The 20,697-nt window shown below is 39.5% G+C and overlaps 1 protein-coding gene across 2 annotated transcripts in view; it reads right to left on the reverse strand.

Moving 5' to 3' along the window:
- PDZRN3 (PDZ domain containing ring finger 3) overlaps nt 1-20,697 on the reverse strand; it is a 126,979-nt gene that overhangs the window by 22,669 nt on the left and 83,613 nt on the right. The window contains exon 1 of one of the 2 annotated variants that reach the window (XM_048957802.1): nt 5,058-5,334. The exons of the other annotated variant lie outside the window; for it this stretch is intronic. Coding sequence (XP_048813759.1) covers nt 5,058-5,126 — 69 coding nt within the window. The 5' untranslated portion in view covers nt 5,127-5,334. Of the gene's footprint in view, nt 1-5,057; nt 5,335-20,697 lie in introns of those variants that run through there. 2 annotated transcript variants of the gene reach the window in all.

Consider the following 20,697-nt stretch of genomic DNA (forward strand, 5'->3'; position numbering starts at 1 on the left):
TAAAATAATAATTAAAAAAATAGAGCTATGCTATGGTTAATCAATATATCTGCTAAATATAAAGAAAAAAGGCACTGCGGATTTTAGGAAGACTATGAAGCAGTAAGACATTTCAGGTACACAGTAGGTCAAGTGATCCATTTATACTGCAAGTAACCATAAGGCATTTTGTTTATTTCATATCACAACTTGTTTATGTTCCTTTAATCACCAAAATATCCCTCTAACATGCAATGAAGAGTATCTTCAGAGAATTTCTAATAGAGGCATTACATTATTCATTGTCAAGTGAAGAGGAAAATTTCAATTGCCAGTTTCTGGTAAATGTCTAATTAAGAAAGGGGACTTCTGAGCCACAGACAGACGCCACAGTCATTAAAGGGCAGTTTTCTGAAGATTATGAGTCTCCAGTATGTCAAGCAGAGTTTTTCTACAGCTGAACTAATTCAGCAGTAGAAAACTCTGTCTAGAGCAAAGCCCTTGGAATGAACGTCTTGTTTAAGCAAACATGCCTACTTTGAAGTACGTGCAATAGGTCCACAACTGTTATTGAGGTCAAGTTTAATGGTAGTGAAGTGACAGAATATAACTTCAACAGTATTCCTAATTTCAGCTGCAGCACAGAAAGTGTACATACAGTGTATTTGAAGCCATACACTGTATGTCAAGTAGACCAGTTTACTATAATTGGCATAGCCAATTCAGTCTTAACACTGAAAATGACTGAAATGCAGACTAACTAACTAATTGTCTGGCTGCCCAATTAAATCTGAAGGTGTGAAAAGCATATACACGTATATGCATAATTATTTTTGTTTCCCAAACCTTACAGCTTTGATTAGAAATTTCTTTTTGAGGTGGATTTTTGTTTTGGCACAGGGCTCCGATTTGGCCCTGGTTTGGAATAACATCATTGCTCAGAAATGTTTAAGTCTAGTCAGTCTGTGTCCTTGAATCAGCCTTTGTTAACGCTGATTGCTTTATTTTCTGTAATTCTAAATATGTGAATAGAATTCTAATGACAAAGGGAGGCGTATCAGAGATCAGCTCAGTGCAACTGGCTTGTGTATCAGTCTCCTTGCAAGAGCTGATGCTGGAAGTTGAAAATGAAATATAGTGTCAGCTACTTCCTCATCACTACCAGCTTCTCATTAGCACAGCAATTTGTATGCTAACCTTGGTGTTTATATTACTTTAGCCACATAATATCTTAGTTTAATTATCTTAGTTTAAAGGACAAATCCAGTTTGCCCACTATTGTTTCTACCAATGCAGTTGTTACACTTGCCTCAGAAATGTGCCTGGCAAAGACCATGTGGGCAGAGCTTTCAAGTTCTGAAAACACTACGAGGTCATTTTATGTGAGAGGTGCCAGCTCAACAGTCGGAGAGGTACAAGTCATCTGCCCTCAGATCATCTGAAGCCAGGACAGCGGCACTGTGAGCTTGTTTCCTGCCTGTGTTTCTGTCCTTGTTCTGGAGGAAAAGCCTGGAGTAAGGAGTTGGTGCCCATTCTGTCGTAAACCACAATTTCTCATCTTGAAGTGTAGGTTTTGGTGGGTTGTTACGATATTCCTACACTGAGAAGCAGATGAACCCCATCATCTTGAATCCCAGGGAACAGCTCTGAACATTGCCTGTGCAGTGAGAGTCATTTGATTTGAAATCCTGTGTTCTTACCCTTGGAATTTTTAGATGTCTACTTAGGAAATGCTTACCTTTCAGAATGTGTGTAAACGTGTGCTTAGAGTGTGATAGGTAGTTATAAAATGGAGGTCCTAATCTTTATTTTTGTTTTACAGATTCAAAAACTTCAGGTGGTTTACTCTTCTCTAAGTTTCCTTTAGTGGAGATCACTTTTTGTTCCCCAAAGTATTTCCCTACAAAAGGAAGTGCCCATGTTTCTGCTGTTGTTTGTACAGGAACTAAAGACTTTGAGAAAAGAAAACTGGAAAACTGGCCTGCAACATCTTCCCAACTTTATGATTTTACCCTTCAGAAAACTCTTCCCCTTTGTGCCTCTATTTTCACCAACAAAAATATTCTGGAGAAAATTTCCATATAAATCGAAGCCCAAACTCTAATAGCATGTGATTACTTCATTTCATATGCTGTGTGCAACTGGGAAGTGAACCTCATGATACATCTGTGGTACATGCACCACATTGCTGCCCCAAGCATGCTTATCACCGGTGACACAGTTCAGCATCAGATTTCAGGCTGCCACATCCCCTTTGTATTTGTAGTGCAAAGCATTGATATGCACAGCTACAATAGTCTTTAATGACTAGGTGTCTTAATTTGCTTTTTATTATGTGATTAAAGGTACAATAAGGTATGTGTTCAACAAGAGGGAAGACCATTGTTCTGCATCATTAAGCTCACAGCAGCCCAAAAAGAAATTGTAGGCAATGTGCCAAAGCTCTTAATGAAGAGGATCTCTTTGAATTATCTATGGATGAGGAAGGGATAAAGCCTGAGCCCTGGTATGTTTGATCCTCTTTGTGCTCTCTGTTATGAGGACTTACAGAGCCAGATGTATCAGACCTTCTGAATTGTATTTTATTGAAGCTTTGTTTTCCCAGCCACATTAAAGCTCTTGGCCTAATAGAGAAAGTGCAGATATGTACTATTATTAATTCTTGCAAGTGTTTCTGAATTCCTACACCTCAGAGCCATTAACCTTCTAAAAATAAGGTTAAGGGGATTTATTTGTAACAATGCCCAATATTTCCTAAAACCAAATTATGTAAATTTTAGTCTAACTCAGACTTTGACAAAAACTTCTTTTAGTTTTCTCAGGAATGGCACTGTCAGCTTGTGACACAATATGAGGGTTACACCAATGATACAAAATAAAACCTACTGTAACAGATATTGCTGCTAACACACTTCAGAACTTTGTCTTTCATATCCTGGTATTTTAATGAAAATGATGGCCCTTACCGTTAAATTTTTACTGATTGCTCTCAAGTTATAGGAGGGTGTATTTTTATAGCCATAGAGACATTCAATTAGCTGGACATTCTCCCTAAGCTATAGAATTCCCTCCCACCTATCTTGAGAGAAAGTAGCGTGCTGTTGAAATAATTTTGCACAGTAATTTGTATTCTGGAATAATCAGGGTTTGTAGTCTTAAAGAATCCAGATCTACGTTAGGAATCCGAGTTTTACAGGATTACAGGCACCTTTCACTTCTACAGGAGCTAAGGATATTCCAACTGTGTTTCCCCAAAGGAATCTCATGCTCAACATGAATTACTGCTGCTGTGCACTGAGCTGCGAGGTTGCAAGACGTTGCAGGTTGATTTCTAAATCCAAACCCCTGTCAGCCTGCACCAGCAGTCAGCACCAGGTAGTTCAGTCAGCTCAGGTATCACCAGAACTGGTCCTGTGCGTGATTTTAAGGACGTGTGTTTAAAGAATGCTGCCCTGTGTCTGTTACGAGATGTCAGTAAGTTGCAAAGGTTTTCCGATTCCTTCGTGTCACATCAAAGATTGCAAAAGCTTTGTAAACAAATTATGAATAATTTGTTGTTCTGGTTGTTAAACTTCTGAATGGGATTCACTGATAGTCATCAAATCTAGACTGCATGAAAACTTGGCAACCCTGGGGGATAAGTAACTATCACAGCAGCCACTGCATGATCTGAGCTGAGGGCTCACCAGCAGAACCAGCACCAGCTCTGCTATTGCAGGCAGCATATGGAGCCAGTTCTCTGTATGAAGTATGAACCAATGTCCAAGAAATCTGATAATCTTTGTCTGAAATTCTTCCCCTCATCACATGCACAGCAGTTTAGCAAGTGGAAGTGAGTTGGTATAAATAGAAACGACAGTGAGCATGTCTTTCTATTTGTTCTCACTAGTTATTTTTTCCTCCACAGAGCAACAGTGTGTCCTTTGGGTAAGCAAGTGGGAATTAGATCAAAACTATGTCTTTAAAATTTAATCGCTTCCCTATTAGCATAGCATACAAAACACATACATTATTCACTGTGTTGTCGGTGCCATCGGTATCTGTGATCAAATGCAGGTAGCAGCACAGCAAAGAGACCAGGGCTTCACTGCTCTGTGATGCTGAGCAATACCCTCTGCTGGCAAGCAAACACATGGCAGCGCTGGGAAATGTCACCCCCCCACGTCCTCATGTCACTTGGCAACTGTCATGTGTCCTAAGCAGCACTAGGAATGGCAAAGTAGTAAAGTACAATTTGAGAGATCTGGATATTTCCCATTCAGCTGTTGTTTTCTATGCACTTTGTGTTTTTGGGGATTAACCGTAATCTGCCGATGGTTATTTCAAGTGATCAGTAAGAGTGTGTCCCTTAAGGACCTGGCCATCACTGTTTTGGTCAAAATTATACTCCAGATGCAACAAAGTTAGAAATTTCAGAGAGGTAAACAATACAGACAGAAAGAACAGCAGAAAGACAGATGTTTTTATAATAGAAGTTGGTGTGTTATCACATTTTTTTAAAACTTAGCTGCTCAGTATGAAGAATTGAGTGTATAAAGGTCTGCAGAGTATTAGTTTTCATCTGCTATCAATTCTAGCTGTTTGCTAGCTGATATTCCTGCACTCAGAGGTGAAAAAAACAGGACAAACTTATATTGGCAGGAAGCAGACTCAGCAGTGAATGAATGCATGGCACAGAAAGTATCTATACGTACTCGTAAGCAGAGACAAAACCTTCTGAGCATCAATCATTACCTGTGTCTTCATAACTTGCTCAAAGTGTGTGACCAAGCTACGACCCTCCTCGTGAAATTTTACTAATGCATACTAGAGAAATAAAGCAGTGCCTTGTTTCTTGATATAAAATTATGCAAAAAGTTTGAGGTATAATAGCATATATTTAAATATTTGATGTTCTGCAAGTGTCAAGTAGGGAAGGTAAAAACATAATCATTATCTTACACACATGAAATTAGGCAACAGATCCTTTCATTTCCACTTGTATAAGCAATTTTTGGTATTCCATCTTCCTGTCATTAACAGTGGTTACAAGCCTAAAAGAGAACATTTGCTTTTAGAAATGAAATCTAATGCTTTACCTGACAAACTTCATACAGTAATTTGTACTGCTCTTCTTGCTTCTGTAGAGTGCACAAACTGCATCCCATGTTTAAACAAGTGGCAGAAAATATCTTCCTTGTTCAGCAGTGCAGCCACAGAGGTCTGTGTTAACAAGCATGCACGCAGGTATCCTTTGAAACACCCAGGTGGGTCGGCTGACCTGGAGCACTTCGCAGTGTATCGCACACAACGCTGCAGAGCAGCCCTGCTCTTTTCTTTACAGCTCTCCCTCCCCCTGGCAGCACACAACGCTCCCTCTGCTGCTTCACTCTGGCTGCCGTACTGAGCTCCAAAGCGCGCTATATACTGCTACTCATGCATATTAATCAGCTCTCATTGACTATTCATAACAGACAGTGATACAGAAGCTATAATTGCCAACTATGACAGCTGAAATTTCTCTAATTAACAGGCAAGTGCTTCAGTAGCAGGCATAATAAAAGACACTAACAATTTTGTAAACCATTTTGTAGCAATTACAAATAAACATGACTACATTTTACTATGGTCCCTCAGGATAATTCTTAACATATTTAAGCAGACCAGCAGTACATTTTAAATGTAAGGCACAATGCAATGAATCTAATAGCATGCAACTCGGCAGTGGCTGTAGCAAAGTTGAATGTGCTCAGAAGCTTTTATTTTTGTCTCATGCTGTGTTGGCATCTGAGGAGCTCAGTTATAGCAGGAGATGACTGAACTAGGGATTTAACACAACACAGAAAGGCCATCCCTATCCCTGAAAGCTCATGTGCAGCCATCAGGACTTGACTGCAAACGGCAGAGATGTTACTGCTAAATGTATGTGGATTTGGAAAAAAAATAAATAAAAGGAAGCAATGGATTAATATTTATAGATTAGCTTTAGGTTAATATTTATACCAACTGAAAAATGGCCATCTGTGCTGATTTCTCTGTTTTATTAAAACTGAAAATGTTCCCCATTTACAAAAAAGATGTACAATAAGTATGGCATGTATTCACTGTTTGAGTTCTTCCATCTACCTGTGCCATAGATGTAAAACATGAAACATCAGAGAGCTGCCCAACAAACTAGAAAAGTACCCGTGAGTGCAAGCTTTATGGCTATTGCTCAGCCTGCAGGAAACACTGCCCTGTGTTATGAGTTTGGATTGAGGATATATTTAAACATTTAGAAAGCGTGCACTTTTACAATCTTATTCAATATTCAATTTATTCTGCTACAAAGGAAAGAAGCCAGAATAACAGAAGAATGAGATGAAAAGTTTAATTCAGATACAGTGGGTTCATGGCAGAAGGCCTTGATCTCATGCTGTGGTCATCTGCCTGGTTTCTGACTGTTGGCTTAGCAGATTTCAGGGGAAGTTTTGAGCGAGGATCATGTGCAGCCTTGGTGTACAACCTCAGTACATAGGTATCCTGCTGTAAGATGCCTGGCTGTTGCTACAATTATACTGACACAGTTTGCATTAAAATGGTCATCTACCAAAATGCAGTTCATGCTAAGTATATGTTGTAGTGCCAGATTTACTAGGTAGAGAGTGTGACAAGAAGGGATCCCAGGGATCCCTGCACTCTAGAGAATGCGTCTTTGCAGCAGTCTACCCAACTCTGGGAAACAAAGAGGGGAGACTTCTTCACATCCCTGCCAAATGTCAGAAACCTCCTAAAATAGGTAGGAGCTGCATCCCTGTGATATTTCTCCACAGTATTCCTGCTGCAACAGGAACTCTCAAGGCTAGAGCAAGACAGAGATTAACCAGGTCTTACTGCTGGCCTATGGCTTGTCTTTTTAAATGGAATTATGTTAATTCTTAGATGCCACTTGCTATTTAAATGTTAAACTTAGTTCAGGTGGCTGGGTTCAGTCAGGAATTTTTCTCAGAAATAGCATGCAGTGGATATGATGAGAAATAAAACTGAAACACGCATGGTATTTCAATTGTAATTTCAACAGAAATGCATCAATTTATTGTTGTTCTGTGGTGATGCAATAGGCTGTAAGAGATAAGTTTTCATTATATCTAATAACTACCCCTGAGACCAGTAATTATCTGTTTTCATGAAGATTCATCTGATTCAAAAAGATAATCCTTCTATCAGGTCAGGAAAGTAAGTCCAGCAGAGCTCTCTCATGTATGTGATGCTTTGGATGCACACTGCTCAGCAGCAAGCAGCATGGCTTAATGGTGTGCTTGCCTTTGTTGCACTGTTGCTCTGGTAAATAAGCTAGCCCAAAAGTCAGGCCAGCAGTTAGCTCAACTGAGATATTTTCCATTATTGAAATCTACTTCATATTTCCCTGTTCATCTCATGGACAGAAACTGTGGCACTCTCTCATGTGAGTATAGCTGAACTTCAAACATTTGGGCTGAAAGCTTCTACTCTGGGCATTGTCCAGGGTGGATTTTTGTTTTAAAAGGTGTATTTCAGCCATTGTGCTCTAGTCATTTCCAAGAGTAGGAGTACAGGAAAAAATACATTGCCTGTCTATGAGAAATTTTGGATATGTTTTCTTTGAGAAAGTTTTAGTATCAATGGAATTTGAAACAAGAATTTGAAGTTTGGCACAGGGATGGTTGCTGCTGTCCTTGTGAAAACTGCTAAATCTGGTCAGCTTTTCAGCTGCTGCAGTTTGCACATTCTCAGTAAAAAGTTGTTTCAACATTTGAGTGTAATTCTCACGAGATTTCTTCAGTGCTGAACCAACTCTGTGATGCCAGATGGCACAAAGAGACTCCTGCACTTCAGTTCCTTTACCAAATTGCTCTTTGTGAGGTTCAGGAATGGGCACCAAAACCAAAGATGTGCAGTGATCCTCACTGCTGGACCCAGGTAGCATGCACCTGACCTACACAGGGTGTGTGATTGCCATAGCTTTGTAACATATGTGCACAGACCAGCCTGTGTGTTACAGAAGCTAATAAACGTGTTGTATGTGGTCAAGGTAAACCAGCTGCCTTGGTTTGTGTGGATAAAGCAGCTTGTCACTGGGTCTGTCATCTGTGTTAACAATGTGTCATGTGTGGTCTCAATGCCTCTCATGCCACAAATAATGAGCTTAGCAAAATGTAGGCATAGAGAACATCTTACATCATACGTAATATGAATATTATATTGGTCCCAGCTGAATCTGAGCAATCAGACTGAATGGGAAGTTCCCGAGCCAGCTGACTAGGAACAATGGTAAATAGCCTTTGAATATACAAGGTGCCAGAAAGCTTTCATTAGCATTTATCTAGATTATTTGCTCCCTATCTGATTACACATGACCAAGTCTGCAAAATCCCTTTTACCAAGATATCTGGCTCCAACTATCAGGCATTTCCTTTTATGTGTAAAAGCTAATTTCCAAGGAACTGAAAATGGAAAGCAGCCAGAGTGTGAGGGGCCACTGCAAACTGCAGGGTGCTGCCCTCGTCTCCAGGAGGCAGCAGGTTCCAGGCAGGTTGTGTCTGATGGCTACAAGCAAATCCTGTCCCATCCTAAGGGCAGGTTTTGCTGTCTGTGTTTGTCAGAGTTGCAACATGCAATCCCTAGGCTTCTAACTACAAGCCTAGTTTAAATTTTGCTACTCAGATGTTTGATTTATTTTATGATGAAGCCTGTCAGATGTTGGCAGGTAAAGGGAATGCTCAAGACCTATGCACTGATAGTGTCCTGTCTGCATGGGCTGGTGAGTCAGAATAAAGAAGGATATGTAGAACTCAGGAGGGACCTGCACCCTGGAGGGGCACATTATTAGGGAACTCAAAGGCTAAAAAGCTTCACTGCCAGCTTTGTCAAGGGAAAGGACTTGCATTGCCAAGTGCTGGCTCTTAGACAGCAGTTCCCACCAGCAAGAATAAACTCACGTCCTTTGTGCAAGGAGCAGATGGCACATAGCTGCTTCACAGATCTGGGCAAACACCAAGCACTGCACTCAGTTCTGGGGGTTCCTAATGTTTGAGTGGTTGACTACAATATTAGTAATGGTTTGGCACTGTTTATTTTGTTTCTTTAAACGCAGGTTGGCTTTGTTTGTATGTAAGTAACTGTTTAACATTATATTTTTGTACATATACTTATCAAGTTCCTTTTAAACAAATGAGTCCTATTTAAGGAGCATGACTGTGGAAATGTTTGCTTAATGCATCAATACTTTAATTACTTTTCTTATTTTTTACAAATATTTAAGACTTCAGAGAAACAAAGGCTAGGAAAGAGAACAGCTGTGACTTTATAAATAATTCTCACATTTGTGTGTTTTATAAACAGAAGTCAGGAAACTGTACAGATTATGATTACATAGAGTGGTGTGAAAGAAAACTGTTTGTGCTGCACAACTGGACTTTAAAGCAAGTATCTGGAATTCAGTGTTTTAGGGTTCCTTTTGATTAGAGCCATTGGGTTACCTGTATTAAATCTTGAGAGCCTCTTTGCTGAGAAAGTGCTCGGAGTTCTATTTCCCTATGCTTATGTGCAAGTTTTCAATAGTGCAATCCACCGATAGCCATGGGAAGCATTTGATTTTTAATAATACATTTAATTGACGTGGACCTATGTTAAAAATCCCCTTCTGAAAAGTCTTTCATTAAATAATTGAAAGTAAATGAGGATTTTCTATGACATTGTGTAGGCACAAAAATTAAATGCATGCTAAAAATATAAAGATCTCCATTCTGCAATTTTTTGCATATGGGCATAGCAATCTGCCTGTACACTGGAAGCTTCAAGATGGGAGCCAAAATATTTAAACTAAAACATACCACAAGAGAGGATGTGAAAGCAAATGTAAAAGTTTGGCTTTATTCCCATCAGTTAATGTTGCTGTCTTGAGATCCTTATTTGCTCCACTTAGCTTCTCTGAAAGAGTTCCAATTCTCAGAAGTAACTTAAATGAAATGATATTTATTGTTAAATCATTGAAGGGACTGTTCTATCCTCTAAGCTCTTTAAGAAGTCCAGTATCTCCTTAATTAATGCCACTTGAAAAAGACAGTAACGTTGCAGGAAAATTAGAGCAACATCATTGTAAGCAATGCCACACAGCATGTATGAGCACACTGTGTCCACTCAATCTTTACAAAGAAGAAATGGTGAGGTCAGAATAGGGTAAGTAACTGTTTAATGTGCCACTGAGACCTTGTGCTGGAGAGTAGGATGCAGAGAGCTGACCTATGGACTACAGATCTCCTCCTTGGGCCGCCTGTTCAGGTGCCTATTCTCACAGTGCCAAGAAATGCTGGTCAAAGATTAAGACAAAAGGTGATCCCTGAACCAGAGAATGTACCAGCTGGATTCACAGAGACACGGTTATGGAGTGGGTGGAACAAGGGTTCAGCTGCTAGAGGACCAACAATGAACTAATCAAAAAAGAAATGCTCTTTCACATACTAATAAAGCAATTCCAAAATCACCACCAGCAGTAATTCCAATCCAGCAATGCCAGAGTGAGGGACCTGGAGGCACACGCTTTAAGGAGCTGTACTTTAGCTCAAGTCCTGGACACAGCATCATTGCCCATTTTCCCATTTGTCACAGACTGTATTCAGCCACTAAAACACAAACCCAGAAGTATGGAAGACTGGCAAGGAAATGAGAAAATCTTATTATAGGATTTGTGCTCTAAAAGCTTCTTCTGTCTTGGAAGAAACCTCAGCTTCCTCTCAAAAAGCATCTTTGATTTCTTGGGTTTGATGCTGGAACAGGCAATCTTGCCATTGTAATTTTTTACAGGTGATTTAACTAGATACTTTCTGTTTAAGAAGAGTTGCAAATTTAAGGCTGCACAAAGTGTAACTTTTTACATGGTAAGAACACTGTGACCATTGTTAGCACTGTTACAAGAAAATTAAATTGAAAATTAAGAATATATGAATGATGAAAGCAGATCATGAAAGAATATGAGTGTAGAGTTGATTGGCAGGTATACGCTTGTGTTTACAAGGTTCATGTGTTGTCAAATCTAAAATTACTTACAGAGCTTCTATCTCCACTTGCTTTTTCTGTGAAATATCACTTTAGAAGGATAGCATTGGTAAGCACAGACTGCTGTGAGTGATGGTTCATTTCAAAATCAAAATGTTTTTTGTAAAAGCAATAATGCTCTTTTATAATTTCAGAGCAGGCAAAATGATTCAGTGTACTTGAATGCTGCATAGAATCTATCGACATAATACTTAATCTTTAAAACTGATAGACACGTGCCCAAAAGCTAATAAAGTTCATTCTAATATAAACGAGCAAGTAAAATAGTATATCACAGACTGTGATAGCTTTGGATCTCGATCATATAACTGTAGCCCAGGGACAAAGAAAATTGAAGTGATTTAGAAAGGTAGCCAATAGGATTTATCTAATATGAGGCAGTTTGCTGAAGCACAACAGTAATGTCAGAAAGAGACAAAGGTGTAAAATCCATTTGGCTGTGTCCAAAAGCTTCTACTCTTTGACCTGAACGGCTCCTGATGAACTCCCTGTAAGGTCAGCAGAACAACAGTAATATACGGTCAGAAATTACCAAGAGCTGCTAAGTATCACAGCCTCTACTAAGTCTTATATTTTAGCTACCGTATTCATATAATGAATTTTAAGCTTTCTCTATTCGAAAAGATATTAGCTTTCATTTCTCAGTTTGTACTGTTCCACTCTTAATTTGAAACAGAGCAAAACAGGAATGCCATCTATGGTTCATTAGGTTTTATATTAACCAGCTCATGAAAAGGATATGTGGGAATATTAAGTATTAATGGTAAATAGCAGTCAGTATGAAAAAAGTTGCTGATATGTTTGCCTTTGTATCCATTTCTAGGTTCAGGTACACATGAGGTATCTGGTTTCTATCCCTCCTTAGCAGAAAAAAACCCAGAAGATGAGCAGACTGTGAATGAAATGAAATCTATGGCTCTTAGGAACAAAGGAAATGTAACTATTCATTTTTGTCTTTGAAGGTGGGAAAGCTGCATTTCCTCTGAAGGTGATAGGCACTAGATCAGAATTGGTCTGTGATTCATTCCAACATGGGCACACAGAGGGGCCAGCAGAGACTGAGCCGTGCTGGGTCCTGCACGCATGAAGCAGCAGTCATCTCTGCTTCAGCAAAGTACTGTCAAAACAGATCAGACACACTGGGTAGGAGACAAGTGACTGAGGCTCATGGTGACTTCAGTAGTTCGCAGCCACAGGGACAGGCTGTGCCAGTGCTGTGAACTTCATCTGTGTTTTCCTACTGCCAACAGAGACATAATCTTGAAACGGTCTTCTTCCAAATACAGAAGAACACAGAAAATGGCTACAGTCCTGCTGACTATTCTAGTGCACTCTGAGTTCTCTACTGTTCAGTGTATAAAATACACCAACAATTTTGTGTGATGCTTGGTTTCCATTTCCATCCCGTTCACAGTATAATCTTGCCAGCCTACAAAACTGCAGCTACACTGTTCATTTCTTGTTCCATTATGAAATCAATACTATTGTGGTGTCACTGATTTGATAGAAGATATTCTGGAGCCACAGTTCCTTCTTTAGCACAGGAAGGAAACTTTTCACATCTAACTTTGCTCACTTTGAACAAGCAATTCTGGTCCAACGAGTACAGTTCATTCCTGGAGACCACAAAACTCAGTGTTGCTCCTTCTAAGTTAACTTGACCTACCTTGATTGTAAGTGGTGGTGGAAGCTATTTCCACTTGTTATTAGCACTGTATTTTTGTGCAGCCCTGTGAATCAGTGGCACACATTTACCTTAATGAAAAAAAATAAATTATTTACACAGGTTATTGTATTGGCTAACCACACAGAATTATTGTATAGACGTACTTTCTCTGCTATCCCCTCCTTCAGTATACATACTCTGAGAACCAGTATTGATTAAGGAGAATTGAAATGAATACAAAAATATAAATGTTAGATAAGAGAAATATGAAAGTACACAGACAGACACGGTGATGAATATCCATAATAACCTAGAAATACTCATTCCTGTTGGAACACACAGTCACCCACTACTCTCATAATTTAAAGTGAAGCCCCATAGCTGCAGGCTCTCCACAATGCAGGAAGTGGAATGAGATTTTCCTGCAGTCTTCTTTCTCAGACTGGCAAGCCTACCAAGAAAGTGAGCTGCACATATTTCTTTTGCTTTCTCTGTGAGAATAGATCAACATCTTTGATAAGAATTTTACAGATAGAATTGTGACTTAAAATACAAGTATTACTTAACAAGATCATTTAGTTATACACAAAATAAATGATTTTGGTTCTTTCAAACTACCATTGCAAGTCCAGAATTTCTGTCATTTCCGGGCTGTAAAATGTTCAAGTTTTTATGGTTTACTGTATGATTTACAGCTTCATTTTTATTTGTTTTTATATTTTGGGATATGGGTTGTCTATTTCGGAGTATCGAGAAATACGCAAACATTGCAGTGAAACATATTATCCACTGCCCATCTTTGTTATCCTTCCTCCTTTTCAAAAATGAGGGCTGCTGCATAGTGCCATGTTTCCTGTTCCAATTATTTTTGCCTGTTCTGACTGTGATGATGACAGACAACTCACACACATTTTCTGAGGGTGGCACAGTGGAATGAACATACTGGATTGCGTGTACATGTCTAGAGGCACAGTCAGCTCCTATGAAAACATCGAACAACTCACAAATAAAACACAGACAATGAGGGCACCTACTTAACAGCTTAGTTGCTAATATGGTGATCAACGTGATTTTCTTTGCTACTTAAAATCCCTTCCTGTTTATTGGCTGTATTTTGCAGTTACAAACTGCCAAACCCATATTCCTGGGTCCTTAGTATTCAAGTTTCTGTGTGCTTGCTTTGAGTTTCATGTTCTTAGCAGCGAACAGAAAACAAAATAATTAAACCTTAAAATATTCTCATTTCATGGTGGGGCTAACAAGTGAAACTACGAGTAATGATGTAATCTAACGTGTCAAAAAAGAAAATGAAAAGAGGAGACAGAAGGCAGGACGGAGCCAAGGGATGAGATGTGCCATGTCATCTTCTAATTAACTAACTGATCCTTTAAACTGTCAAAATCAGCAAGGAGCTCCATGGCCTGGTGTCTTATTAATATTCATATGAGGCCAGTAGAAGCTATGATTCCAGTCCCAGTGGTTATAGTTAAACATTAAAAAAAACAAGAAGTCAGGCTAGCCACGACTTCAGCAGCTCCACATTCATAAGGAAATGCAGGCAGGGCACCCTGCTTTCTCCAAACCTCAGTTGGGGGAAATTCTCTGAGGATGCATATTGATTTCTGAATTATTATGGGGCTTGTCTATTGAAAAAACAATTATTTTTTTTCTTGCTATGAACTGCCACACTGTTAATCTCATCGAGCTCCATGTTGTCAGATGAAAGAAAGACGCATGTAACGTTTTGTACTGAGTCTACTTTTAATTTTAAGCACACCAAATGAATGTGCCGTTAATAAAACCCTGTCATTTAGAGGAATGGGTGAATTCATTTTGCCTTGTAAGATGCAATTCAGGATTGTTTTTGCAGAAATCTGGGGCCCGCAAGCAAAATAATCTTCCATAATCTTCTTATAATACAATTACTCTCTTACAATCCAGCCTGCCACTCTTTTCCCACTCCCACAAAGTAGAGTTTCCTGAACCTTGAAGTCTAAGGAAGCAGCTGACATTTGGTTTCTCCATTCATTTTCTGTTTAATTCTTCATGGCAGGACAATGCTTTTTTTTTTTTTCCTTACATAAAACCACGAAGCAATCTTCTCTGTATTGCACAGTATATATTTTGGGGCCCAATACAGGTCAGCCACTGTAGTTGAAGATGGGGATAGGGACATAATTCAGCACCCTGAGGTCAAAGGGAGTTTCAGCACTGGCCTTATGTAGGTAATTTCAAGACCAGACTATTCTGAGAATAGCTTAATGCCATTTCTATCTGTGCATGTCATAGTAGAAAGTAATATATTATGCAGCATTTTACAGCAGTATGATCAGAATAGGAGGGGCTGGGCCATAAATCATATTCTATACCTCCCAGTAAAAAAAAATAATTAAATAGTTTGAAACTCATCAATGAATTTAATTGAAATTCTAAAGAAAAATATCTTCGGTTACCACCCTGCTCCTTCTGTCACCTTTATCCCACCCAGTTTTCTTTGAGGCAACCATTTAACAAGTTTAACACATCTCCCAGAGCAGAGCAAACTTGGGATCAATCATCCGCTTCTGCAGCTCAATCCAAGTCCTCGTCCTGTGCTGATGAGCAGGGCCAGGAGCAAAGCTCCTCGTGGAGAGCTGTGTGCAGAGCCCCGCTCCTTCTGCATCCTGCACTGTCTTCCAGCACCATCTCACAGGACTGGTTCTGGGTTCTCAACACGAAGTCCTCTAAGACACAGCAGGGCAATTTTGAGCACCTTCAGTAACTGCTCCCAGGGCTCCTGCATTGGCTGCAGCAGCTGGCTGTGCCCCTGCAGTGTCAGCAGAGCAGTGCCTTTGACAGGCCCCACCACCTCAAAGCCACAGTATGCAGTCCGTGTCCTCCTCCATGCAGGCAGACTGACCTGGCCGTGAATATGGGAAGCCTGGACCTCTGATGTGCAGAAAAATGTACGCATGGTGCTTACGTGGATGTGAGATTTGTGTGGGCAACCTCGCAGTGCCAGGAAAAAGGAATCTCTAAGCAAAGATATTAACCCAAACATATAGCAACGCGTGTTTGTTCCATTGTTTAACTTCTCTTACGTACAAAAGACAGGCTCAAATAAAAAATTTAAACACTTTAAACTGTCAGCTGGGTTAACATCAGGCACTGAACTGCCAGACCACAAATCTTGAATATGTTGACTCTAAATGTCTACCAGGAGCATATGTTATGGATCAAAGAACACACTGATTAATCCAGCAGAGACGAAAGTCTGTCACTTTGGTCATGGTGGCATGATACCACAAAAACAGTAGTGAAGAACAAATGAACAGAAAACAAATGTCAATGAATATAATAACTGTAAAAGGTTATCTTCCAAAATACAGTTTTATTAGCTCGAATATCGGGTGCACCTTTTTCATTCAGTATTTCCTGCTTTTTAAAAATCATGAAATTCATAAGAAATGTTGCAAATTAATGCACATGTTTCCCTGCTATCTTTTTTTTTTTTTTTGAGCAGTTCATAATTCTTAGTGTGCCAGCTGATTACATGAAGCTGTGTATGCTGTATTTCACTCAGAAACATTTGGAAGCACAGTAATGCTGTATTCAGAGCTAGATTCTTTTTCTCTGGTAGATTTGATGTATCTAGTGTGTCTTCCTCAACTGAAGGTTGCTTCAGCAAACCTTTCCCATAACTTACACAGGAACATTTCAAACACTTTCCATTTAGATTAAGCGTTTACTTGAAAGCATCTCAAATATTTTCCATCTCTGCACTCAGAGTTCCTTCTTTATATTATAAGTTTAATTTTGTTTTGAATTTGAAGGAAAGAAAAGAAAAACAACAACCTTGGATAATAAGACCTTTCTAAATTCGAGCTGTAATATTGAAAATATTTCTTGTGCGTGAGGTACCACAGCCAATAGTCTGTGGGGATCCTCAGCATGTAAACCAGGGATTTGTATGCAGATTATACTCAGAGGCATCTGATTCTGTGGAAAGAATGGAACTCCCAGCACTGTCTCTTAGCTTCCAGAACAGTCTCTGATTAAATTCTGCTGAAAGGCTCCTGATTCTGCTTGTCATTCAGTAGTGTTTTAATGTCCCCTACTTCTTGAAAAGATAGCTGCCTTTGTCATAATAATATCCTGTCAATGCATGCATGTATAGTTGCTAGCTTAATGCATAATTTATGAATTAGATTTTTCCAAAACATACATTGAGTGGATATATTAATGATACACGTTTGGTAAATTTTCTGTCTCGTTTTGGAACAGGATAAATTATCAGTAATCTCAGAAGAGAGAGATATGTATGTGAGTGTATGTGCGTATTTTATGTTTGGCAATAAACATTTAAATCATGGTACCTAGCAAGCATGTCAGAAAATACGTGCACCTACAATTTTACCTAATTTTATTGCAAAATGATCCTGTATTTGTGCTTTCTGGAGGAATAAACACTGCTGCATTAGGCAGATTCCTTTAACAAGCCACTGTTCAGTTACACTTGTCCTCAGCTTGTTCTCCTGCATAATTTAAAAGACAGCTGTCATAGCTACATGCTATCTGGTCTAAAATCTGACACTCGTGCAGTGTTAAAAAGCTACCTACTGTGCTCAGTGAGAGTGTGCCCACTCCCCTCAACATCAGCTGGAGCTGAGGACATTTGAGCATGGCAGTGGGACTCAAAACCTTTCAAGTTTGACTTAACCAAGCAGTCACACTGTGGAGAAGGTTTAGAAGTGAAAGGTGAGAAAAAATGAGACTTTACAGTGCTGTCTGCAGCACCTGTTGCAGTGGGCAAGACGGCATTCTGTCCACCAGGGCACAGCACAGGAGGTCTTTGCTGGGACAAGCAGCCTGCGCCAGCAGCACCCAGGTAGCATCCAGTTCCCCAAAGTAACCCTGGGAAGCAGTCTGTGGGTAATCCACAGCCTGACATCGGCTTGGAGAAGCAGCGTTAAGGCAGGGCTTTGAATGGAACAAACCATTGGAAAAACAGCAGCAGCAACTCATCAAATCACATTACACTGCCAGAATGACCGGGAGTTTGTTCAGAAAAAGAGTTCATGCTAATGGCAGAGTAAAGGCTGAGCTCAGGATCCATGTGACTCAAGGATTGATTTATGCACTGCAAATATGAATATCCTCCTGAGAAAAGGCCATTTCCTGTTTAAGAATTTAAAAATACTTGATTAAACTCTGAGGTTACCAAACTAAACACATTACACTATTTAGTCCATTAAAACTCAGAAAGCCCGTTACTTATCGTGCAGGGATGCACTGATTGTATTTAATCTTTCCTCTGCCTGCAGTTGCTTTCATTTCCTGTGAGCAGTGAGCACCACCAGCAACAAAACGCAGCGAGCACCCGCTGCCCAGCGCCAGAGCTGATTATAAGGAGCTATTGTCCTTTTGGCAATATTTGTAAGAAAATATCTCTGTTTTATGAACTCTTATCATTATTACCATTGTAACCAACATATGAAAGCTGGAGGCAGATGATAATAAGGATAGCTTCACTGGAAAAACTCTTTTACAGTTAAATTCCATGTGTCATAATTTTTGATACTCTCAAATGTCTGAAATGCTACTTTACAAAAAGCATTTTTAACTGAAGCTAGAAATAGAGTAACATGTTCCTTATAAAGGAAAAAAAAGTGGACCTTGACCATTGCTAATCTTGTCCCACAGTAGTTTGTTATTTACCAAGCAACAAAGGCAAGTACTGCTATCAGTCTAACGTTCCCTGCCAGGTTATGAACACACAGCGTAAACGATGCGCTCAGACCCTTGCTTTCTCACACCTACTCATGGGCATCTCATGCAGCTGAGGCAGGCAGCCTTAGAAGTGGCAGTCAGCTCCATTAAAGGAATTCATGAAACAGAACTGGGATGGAGCACAGTGACAAGCCCTGATATCCATCTTAGTGCCAAAGATAATGCTTTTCCATAAAGATCAAGTTCAGAAATACTTTTCTGTGATGTTTATCAGCCAGCACTGATTTCATATTTTAGGTCTCTCTTTCTCCTCGGATTGGTGAAGAAGCACAAGCTTCTAAAGGCTGCCTTCCAGGTCTGTGCTTCTGAAGGGCTTTCCTTTCACACTGCCATTCACACACTGAACATACAGAGCTGTGAAAGCACAGAGATGCTAAATCACAGGGTTCATGAATTTATTTTATTTCAAAATCACGGAATACATTTCAAAAAGCAATGTGCCTTCACACACAGCTGTAATACACACAGCACAGGTCACTTCTACTGAGTGCAAGGATTTTATACTGAGATGTGCAACTGCTCCCAGATTTGGTTTTCATTTACATGTAAAGAATTTACTTTCCTCTTAACACCTTGTGCATTGTGTTGGGAACTTTCTCCAATGAATTCAGGAGAACTGGTAATGGAGAATTATTGACTTAGCAATTCTTGGAATAGTATTTTTTTTTCCTTTTTTTTTTTTTCCTGTTCTCTCAACCACTTTATCTGGAGCTCAGGATTTGCATTACAGCCTTTGCAGCTCATTGTGGTGATTCAGCTTAAAGCCGATTTCTGCTGTCAGTGAGCAGAATTAGATGACTTCTCAGTTCTGCAGTCTGAATTTGTCCTTGTTGAGCCCAGACATCAAGAGTAAAGAAGAAAGGGAAGACTTACTGTTTCTTCCAACAAATACAACACCTCTGAATGGTGGGGGAGCCAGCATTGCTATTATAAAATATAATATAGCCAGAAACTTCCAAAAGGTGTCATGTTGTGATTTTTAAATGCCCAACATCAATTTAATGCAAAATGCTGCCCCAACAGAAATGGGATTATTATCTCTGTTAAAATATATCTTAGGAACTTAAAAAAGCCTTGACTCATCACTCAGATATACTTAGCGTTGCGTCTTTAAGTTGTTGAGTAAGTCATTTTTCAGGTGACTTATTCATTTGATTTTGTGGCTTTTAAAAGTGACCATTTGCCAGAGAAAACGTATCAGCAGGAAGAAATTGTGTGATTTTTTTCCTGCTGCTGCGGATGCAGCCTTTTGGTTCCTCTGTAATTACTTGGATCAGACTACAGAGCTTCTATGATTATCCTGCAAACTTTGCTCCTACCTGCAAGAGAAAGGATGAATCTTTTCAACTGTCACAGCGCATTGCCTGCGTTGTGCTGCTGGACACGATGGTAATTTCTTAAGTCACATGCTTAGGGTTAAAATCTGACTCTTGAGTTGCAATATCTGATCAGGATTAAGTATCTGTTTTGTGTGATTAAGTGTAATTCTGAGCAGTTAAGGAAAACGCTTTAAAAGTTCACTTGTGGCAGCTGGCAGAAAGCTAAAGCAGATAATTACTCTTTTTAGCCATCTGTGTTAACTGCCATTAGCAGAATTAACCTGAGATTCACCACTTTGAAATTTGAGTCAAAGTTCCATTCCCTTAATCACATAATATAACATTGTCTAAAGTCTAATTAGGAAAAAAAAATATTAAATCTTCCTTCCACAGGGTGTCTATTTATTAAATTTATTATGTTTTATTAAAAGTACAATAAGTTGAACAAGTGCTTGTATTAAAGGCTTTGGAATTGCATGTTGGCTTTGAACAGCTGTTCAACTTTGAGAAGTTTGTCCTGAAAGTCCTGATCCACATCGGCAGCAAGTGCAGGACTGAACTTCTGTTGGGAAGAAGTCACATTTCTATTTCCTCCATCAGGTATCAGGGAATTATCCAATACCTCTCCCCAAGGCTGACAATTCTGACTGCTTAAATTGCTGCTTGAAACTTTTTTTAAATGATCAGGAAGCATGCCACTTTAATAGCCCTTATGCTGTGAAAGGCTATGAGCACTTATGGATACATTTGCTGAGAAGCAGAAGATATACAATGTCAAAACTGAAAAGCGAGCAAAGGGAAACCTTCCCTCGCACAAAAAGCAGCTGGAAAAGTGAAGGGACAGCAGCAGCCAGCTCATGTTTTATCTCTCAATGCTTGCCAGGTGTGTCTGCTCTGCACTTTCACTTTGCA

Source organism: Lagopus muta, chromosome 11 (genome assembly GCF_023343835.1).
Source record: "Lagopus muta isolate bLagMut1 chromosome 11, bLagMut1 primary, whole genome shotgun sequence".
Taxonomy (NCBI): domain Eukaryota; kingdom Metazoa; phylum Chordata; class Aves; order Galliformes; family Phasianidae; genus Lagopus; species Lagopus muta.